This window comes from Drosophila suzukii, chromosome 2L, assembly GCF_043229965.1.
Source record: "Drosophila suzukii chromosome 2L, CBGP_Dsuzu_IsoJpt1.0, whole genome shotgun sequence".
Lineage (NCBI taxonomy): Eukaryota > Metazoa > Arthropoda > Insecta > Diptera > Drosophilidae > Drosophila > Drosophila suzukii.
In genome coordinates, this window is record NC_092080.1 from 10,430,823 (window position 1) to 10,439,158 (window position 8,336).

General features: G+C 39.6%; 2 protein-coding genes across 2 annotated transcripts; both read right to left on the minus strand.

Annotated features, from left to right (window-relative positions):
- Positions 1–259: 259 nt before the first annotated feature.
- Positions 260–2,857, minus strand: Ku80 (X-ray repair cross-complementing protein 5 Ku80). Its single transcript, XM_017068788.4, has 5 exons — positions 2,710–2,857; positions 2,559–2,654; positions 2,276–2,496; positions 2,099–2,221; positions 260–1,989 (listed from the first exon to the last, which is right to left on the minus strand). Exons 1-5 carry the CDS (start codon positions 2,722–2,724, stop codon positions 357–359), a joined length of 2,088 nt encoding a protein of 695 aa, XP_016924277.3. The 5' UTR covers positions 2,725–2,857; the 3' UTR covers positions 260–356.
- A 209-nt stretch (positions 2,858–3,066) lies between these two features.
- LOC108010046 (retinaldehyde-binding protein 1) lies at positions 3,067–4,747 on the minus strand. The gene is made up of 4 exons (XM_017074860.4): positions 4,524–4,747; positions 4,077–4,452; positions 3,379–3,553; positions 3,067–3,323 (listed from the first exon to the last, which is right to left on the minus strand). Exons 1-4 carry the CDS (start codon positions 4,600–4,602, stop codon positions 3,147–3,149), a joined length of 807 nt encoding a protein of 268 aa, XP_016930349.3. The 5' UTR covers positions 4,603–4,747; the 3' UTR covers positions 3,067–3,146.
- Positions 4,748–8,336: the final 3,589 nt, after the last annotated feature.

An 8,336-nucleotide genomic window follows, 5' to 3' on the forward strand; every position in this document is an offset into this window, starting at 1 on the left:
CTTCTTTAAAATTTACCTTTTTTATCGAGTGTCAAAAATTGATCCTTTTTCATGATCTATTTTTCAGTAATTCCAATGGCTGACAGAATAGGTACCCAAAACTGTACTTCTAGATTCCATAACTTAATAACAAAGGTTTGTGGTTGAGCTTTTTAATGTTCTACGTTAAAATCGTTCTTTTTAAAAAAGGTCACATTCTTAACATATCTTCCTGTAGCTCGTGTAACACGGAAAATAACACAAAGTCCGGTTGAAAATATAAATTTAATAACAATTTTATTTCCAGGCGAAAGTAAAAAGTAGTATATAAATGACGCAGAATAATACAGTTGCTTATTATAAGAAAAAATAATAAGTCAGTTCTCCACGTCTTCTGTCTCGTTTGACTCCTTCTCCTGCCAATTCTCAATGGTGTAGAAAGCTTTCAGGGCAAGTTCGTCGTCCAGCGTTAGTTCGCCCATTACCAGAGGACCCAGTTGTTTTTCGACCACGACGTCCTGCCAAAACTCGCTGTGCTTCTTGGCCAGCGTGATCTTTTTTAGCTCCTCGGCGAACTTGTCGTAGTCTTGGAAAGTATTGAAGTCCATACAGCTCTGCCGGTAAAGGGCAATGATCTCGCCCAGCTGCTCGCAGTTGAGCTTTTTGCGTTCCAAAAGAGTGAGGATGACCACGCGGGTATCGGCAGCTAGAGCCAGAAACCGGGCATCCCGCTGGGTGGCATTTGCGATGGATCGAACGCTTGCCAGGATGCGCGTGAAATCTGAGCCGGGATTGGTCAAGCCCACGCCATCCGATGGCATCGGGATCTCTTTCTCCGCTGGTTCCTGCTTGACGGGCACTCCATTTTCTGCCTGCTCTTTGGCGAGCAGCTTTTCCTGCCAGGCGCGACTGTAGCGCAGGGGAAATAGCTTCTTCACATTGGCAGCCGCCCTTTTCGACTTTTCCTCTAGGGGTTCCGGCACTCGCCAGAAGACATCTACGAAATTCTTTTCCTTGAGCATTTCACTTTCCCGGTCATCATTCCAGATCACCTTTCGCTCAAGGATGTCCATCACATTCTGCTCAAAGATGCTGGGCAGCCCGTCGAAGGGAAGCAGATCATTCTGGGCCCATGGACGTGGTTGCTGCGTGTCCCGTAGGGTGCATTCCAGATCGGTGCTATCGATAAGCTCGTCTATGGCCTGCAGCTGGTCCTCGCTGCACTGCGTCTTGCTCGTTCGCAGACTGGGGAAATCCCAGAAATGGTGTTGACTCGTATAAGAAACTTCCAGCATGTACAAAGTAGCCGGATGAGTGTCGTCTGCTAGACGGGGTAGCAGCACAACCATTTGCGGCCTGTTAAACTTGGTGCTAAAGATCTTCCAGCAGATGATGGCCCGATCCGAGGAGATGAGGGCTCGGACCAGAGCGTCCAATTTGACGGCGGCGGCCTTGTTATTCTTCTGGTGCACCAGAAGGTACAACGAATCGCCACAGTAGTATTCGTCCGGCACAGCATTTCGCTTGATGAACCCAAAAAAATGAAGACCCGGCGGAAACGGTTCCTTGGGCTCCAGTACGTCCGCGTCATAGGGCACCGGAGTGCCGCCCAGCATGTAACCAGCCATCAGATCCTCCGGCAGCGGCGTTACCTCGCTGCCCTTGATGAAGTGTCGCGTCTCCCGGGTCACCGTTTCATCCTTCTCCGCCCAGACCTTTGTCAGCTTTACGGGCGTCTGGTTCTTCATGGCGATCATGCCCTGCAAACTAATGCAGATCTTGCTGCCTATGTGCAGCTTGGCGTTCCACACCCAGGGTCGTCGGTTGGTCACCTTAAAAACGGTGAGCAGGGCCTCCTTGAAGCTGCACAATGTGGCATTGCAGCGCGGCACGAGGCTGAGGACGTGCTTCTGGTTTTCCAGCTCCTCAGCGCCACATTTCCGCGAGAAGTTGAAAATAGCCTGCGGCTGATCGGTCTCGGCATTGTCCTTGTAGGCTATGTTGTGGGTGCTGACGCGAAAAACAAATATTTATTATAAGATATAATACAACTTATTGCTTATAAAAAGAAGTAATAAATTTGTTTTCAATAGGAAAATAATACAGATTGACTGCTCACCCCACAATCAAATCAATGTTTTCTTTCAGCAAGTAGTCCGTGATTTCGTTGAACTTATCGTAGTCCTGCGGAAAGTCATTAAAATCGAAGAGCAGGAGAATCCTTCGTCTGGCGGGCTTGAAACTATAGAGGATACCTTATAAAACCGAGAGTCTGATAATGAAATATTGTACCTACGAAAGTGCGGTTTCCTGAAGCTTCAATGCTGCCTGAAGACCATCTAACCATTGTCCTTCCTCGCAAGCTGTTTTATTAACAAATTTGAAGAATTCCAGCAGAAGATGCCAATTGCAAAGTTGCGGGTCTCCATATGGGACCACATTTGGTTGGGTTTCCTTCTCTTTATCGTCGCATCCCACCAGGACGAAGGAGACAAAGTCCTTCTTATCGCAGACGATCTGGGGATGATGCAATAGAGCGGTTTTATTATAAATATTATTTTTAAAAGTATTTTACACACCTTATCCTTAATAATCTCCGCCACACATTTCGCCGATTTCAGTTTGACTTCTTCGGCGGCACAGGTGCGCACATCCAGCACTATTATAAGGCATTCCTGGGTATTAATATAAAATTAAGATTGTGGTTAATGCAATAAGTCATAAACCCACCTTGTTAGAAGCCATTAAAGAAGAATATTTACAGAAAGATTTTTGAATTGTTGGCTCGGCGCAGAAAACAAATTTCACAATACAACAGTATGACCTTTTGGGCGATAACAAAAAACCCGCCGATTTAATATCGATATATTTTAGAATTACATTTTAGTAATTACAAAAGTTTTCTTTTATTCCAAGCTAAATAGGAAATTAAGTTAAATTTTAACAGAAGAAAAGTTAGAGTATAAACACAACTCCATAGTTTTGAAAATTGGATTCCGCTGCATCGTTTTTAAACGTTTATCGATTGTTCTAACACTGCGTTGCCAACTTTATTGTAGCTAGTCGTTAGATTTAAAAGACACTCTGTAAATATTTAGGTAATATATTTGTTTTATGTTCAAAATTCAGGTTAAATAAAATAGCCAACAATTCTTTCTTATAGTTTCCTAAGCCTTCCCGTAAGTCTGTAGCTTTTCTAGATACTCGGCGTTTTGGCTTAAATGATTGAAAATCAAATTGGTATCCAGGACATTCGTGGCAGGTCCTCCGTATTCCGCCGGCAGACTTTCATAACCAACCATTTCGCGCAGTTTGCTGAGATTTTTACCATCGTGGGTGAAGATCTACGAAATAAAGCGATTAAAATGTATGCATTTAAATTAAGTACAATATTCGTACCCTCTCCTTAAATTCCTTGTTCATAAAGGGCATAAATAGCGTGGAGGTTATGTGCATGAGAAACCCGCGCTGGATAATATGTACGATTCGGGAGCTGAAGGGCACGACTCCGTTTTTTTCGTTCACCGTCTTCATAAAGGTTGGCGAAAATTGTCGCAAAAAATTCCGCGTTGTCCTAGGAAGTACAAAATAAAATTTAAAATTAAATATATTGGGGACAATAAAAAGTAACCAAAATGATATCTGTATAAATAAATCTTAAATTAATAAAAAAAAGAAATCGTATAAGCCCTAGTACCTTAAAATTGGTCTTACAAAATGTAAAACAATTTGTTATTTGTGACTTGAAGTTTGCTTTCTTAAGGTTTTTTGGTTTGTGTTTCTTGAAAGTAACTAAAATAACTCCACCTCAATATTTTTTTTTATCTCCTAAACTTAAAACACCTACTCTGAACCTACTCTAGTTAAAGAAGAACTTTCCGATTAGCTGTTCAAAATTTATGATATGTAAAGCAATTGAAGAAAACCCATCACTTAATGTTTAAGAAAATTTAAGATTATACGTAAATGGTTTTTCGAATTTATTTTTAATGTTAAAACTATTTTTTTGAAAAGATATGAATTAATTAATATTTCCTATTAAAACTATGTATTAAAAACTGTGTAAGATTTAGGGACCTTGAATTCGATTGACTTACCCTTGGAGGTCGCAAATGACCGTGATACCGTTTTCCTGGACGCGGGGCAACAGCAGGAGCGACTCAAAGATCAGGTCGTCCATTTCGACGAGGCTCTGCAGATAGTTGGGGTAGTTTTGGAACCCGTCCACCGTCTTGAAGACGACCAGAACCCGTCCATTTCGATCCACCTGGGGCATTACGTAGCGGCAGTGGGTGCCATAGAATATCTGACGATAGTGCTCGATGGGATGGCGGGCCACCCAGTCGGGATGGCGCCTCTTGAAGTCGTAGTAGGCGTGAATGGCCTGGTAGGCCTTAATCGTATCCCAGCGCGTATAATGCAGGAACTTGGTCAGCAGGGTGTCCTCTGTGCCCACTATCAAGTCATCGCACTCTGAAATACATAGTTTATCCAGTATAATCGACGGGTATATCCCACTAATGTACATTTAGCATTTTGCTTACTCTCCACCAGCTGTCTTAGTTGCTTGATTTTGAAGATCTGTTCCGCCGTGTGATCGACTCGGGCGGTTAGGAACAACATTTTAGGCTTTGAATTTTGAACAAAAAACGTCCAAAATATTTTAGAATTTTGACTGATTGCTTTTCAACGGCCAGAAGTTTCACTTTTTCACATTCAATCCGCTAACGGTCCGCACTCGCAACGCAAACGACGCCCACTGACTAAAATATCCATGAAATCTGATTTGGCGTAGATGGTTTATTTGTTTTATAACTTGTGCGTGCTCAAATTCTTAATGGTCCTCAATCGCTTCGAAATATATTACTTATCTTTCAACTTGAACTTGGCTTCTTTTGGGATTGTATCAGTTCTAAAATGGCATGCAATTTATTATTTCTTATATTAAGCTTTACTAGAGACCCTAAAATATTTACACATAATTTAATTTTTTACATTTTCATTACATAATTTGCTATATATCAAGTCTTCTTAAAGTATTAACCTTGCCCTATGAAAAATCCAGGAGTACTACGTCCTTTAATATGGCTAAAAGTTTTGTCTTCGGCGGAGTCATCAAGTTGACCTAACCACGTATTCAAGCCACAATTCATTTAACCCGGCTGCTGAGAAAAAGTCAAGTCGAAAAGTAGAAAAAGTAGTCAACAAAACGCGAAAGGAAACTATAAGTACGATAATTGAAGAAAATGTCATCTACACACGATGCTACGTGACTTAATAATGCCCCTTGTCTGTTCATAATAACGGTCACAACGTGTTGCTCCATTTCTATATATATATTCTATATATTCGACACTTTAGTTTCTTATTTCTTAGCTTTTTTCGTCATTTTCCATTTCATTAAGGCCCATTTATCGACTTGTAAAAGTTGAGGGGTCTAGAAAAATAGTACATAGTTTTTTAACTAGTAAATTGAGTGTGAGTTGGTTCAGAGCGAGAAAGATAGATGGCCATCAAAGACCGTTTCCAAAAGCGCTTAAATCGTGACTTTGATAGAAATGTTGAAATTAACATTGCACTACGAATATCAAGTTGATAATAATGAAATTTTGTTATTATGATGGCAATAACTTTACCTTTCAAGTGGATTGTAATTGTGTAAACGATTAGCAAATCAATGAATATTTAAAAATCGTTTTTTATGTAACAATGTCATACATTTTTAACTTCCCATTTTGTTTACTGATTGACCCAAAAGTAAAATTATCTCAACTATTTGTTAGATTAAATATTTTCTGCTCACTACATTTTTCAGTTATATAATTAGGAAATATAACCCTAATTACTAACAAACGGCTTTAAAATCAATTTGGGTTTTCGACAATTCATAACATTTCGGTTGACTAGAATGCAATTTGCATTCATTTCAATAATTTAACAACATTTCCACCCTTCAGGAGGTTCCCCCATAAATAACCGCTGAAATTTGTCACGCTTTTGATTTTAACCAATTGATGTAATTCAAATTAGTACTTTTGCAACTGTTTCGGCAGTGACTTTTTATAGTAATCCAAAACGTATAAATAATGCATTCAATTTAAATGCTAAATATAAACATTTGGTTTGTGCGGTTTGTTTTTGGCCGGTGAGTAGCGATTGTTTGCACGCTGATTAAAATGCGGTCACCTGGATTGCTGGCCCTTCTGATAGTAATAAAGTTGTGTCTATTCAGTAAACAACAATTTAGTTTATTATGAAAAAGTAACTAACTCTAATTCTAACTCTATGTCTGACTCTAAGTAAAATTCTATGTCGAACTCTTAGTCTAACTCTAACTTTAACTTAGGAAAACATCTCTTAAAATGGCATCAAAACTGCCAGCAACAAATCACATTGACGACCACAATGGTAACCCCAAAATATAAAAAAAATTCCCCATTCTCGTATATGTTGACCATCATAGCAGCAAAACCCCTCACCCCTGGGAAACAAAACAAATTACAAGTGTTGTAAAGTGTCATTTTTCAACAGGACGAGCGGGCAATGTAGAAATAATCATAATGGCCAAGCGCATATTTGAGGCGAAATCTTGTAGAAACAATAGCAGAGAGCTCCCCAAAAAAAAAGTTGCAAAAAGGAAAACAAGAAAAATGCGAGAAAATTTCGCTGGCACAAGAAAGGTCCGAAAAAGTAGAAAAAAAAACCAAAAAGAAAAACTAAACCAAATTCCAATTTGTCAGGAATTTGTTCAATTTTAGTTTTGCGGTGGCCAGGGACAGAATGAGAGGACCCCGGAAGTCCATCTCCCCCTTGGTCGACCATCTGCATGCCCCACACGTGCCGCCATGCAAAAAACCCATAAGCATAACGGTCCACCGCCACCCACTTGCCATTAAAGAGCTCCCACGACAAATCGCACACATTTAACACGCACCCTCTGAACCGAGAGGGGTTTTCGGGGGCTAGAAGGACCCCTGTGGGGGAAAAAACTGCATACTTAACAGGCCCACAAAAAACCAGCAGGGAAACAGCTGCTCGCAATGGCTCAAACAGCGTCGTCAACTGGCCAACAGAAAAGTACAATCGCTGGGGATGGGTTCTGATGGTAAACAAGAAAGGAAGTGTTATAATGATTAAAATGGTATTACGTATTGGTTAAAATTGTTAAATTTTATTTTTAATGATTTATGTTTAAAATAAAATTTAAGGACTGATAAAAGAAAATAAAATTTATGTACATGTAAAAAGTACAGGAATCTCAAGAATTCGCGAATTCCGTGAAGCCTATTTCATAGGTAGCTTACTAGTAAAAAAAAATGTAACTTGATATTAACTTGATATTAAGTACTTTTCTCTCCTTAAAATTCTCTCAGATCGAAAATGCGAAGAAAGCGCCAGATTGCGAGATTCATCGAACTAGAAGATTTTGAATTTGAGGAAAATATTCATAATGGCTTATCAATATTTTTCTCTGTGTACAGCAGATTGATAACACTGTACATAACGTTTGTCAATTTGGTTTTAAAATATATTTATTTAAAATTTAATCACTTATTTAATCACCTACCATGTTGCAATTTATGGTACTTATGTATACTATATCTTATCCTCACTATTTTCGAGTACTTAAAAATTTTTAGCCATAGTTATTTTGGAAACTCACGATTCCATCGCTATGTGAAGGAACCCATAAGTTTTCTTTTGCTTGCGGCCTTCCCTAATGACATTTGTATGCCGTTGCAGACATGTGCAACTGTTGGATCTGAAATACAAACGTATATAGCCTTCGAAAACTCAACCGAAGGCTTCTTTGTCGTTTTTTGCAGGAGTTGCAACTCCAGCTTGCCAATTTTCCCGGTGTTGTGTATAAGAAATGAACAAAGTTTGAGCTCTCACCTCGGCAAACGTAAGCCTGGTGTTATTTTGTCGTTTCCATTTTAATTTATTTTATTGGCAATAAGCTCTGTCTACTGGCGATAAGCAGGGAAAATGATTGTTTGAATTTATGCTAAGTGCCGGTCAACGACGATGCCCAATGGCGATTTTTTATTGGCCCGGCATAGGCTGCGATTTACCTCTCACAACAGTTAATAAATATTTGCTATAAAAAAACGAAAAAAGTGAAACAAAAATTGAAAAAAAAAGCAAAACCTCTCAATGGCTGTTGTCTTCGTGAACTGTTTTTTGGGGGAGAAACAGAAAAGGAGATTTTTGTTATTCTCCCCCAGGCAACGACATCATATCCCCAACTCCCAAAACCGACTCCCCTATGGATTTGTGGCTGAGGGGCTTACGAAATCTGCCAGCGCTGGCGCTTCGAGAGTTTTAATTGAATTTTGAGTGGTGTATTTAGGGAT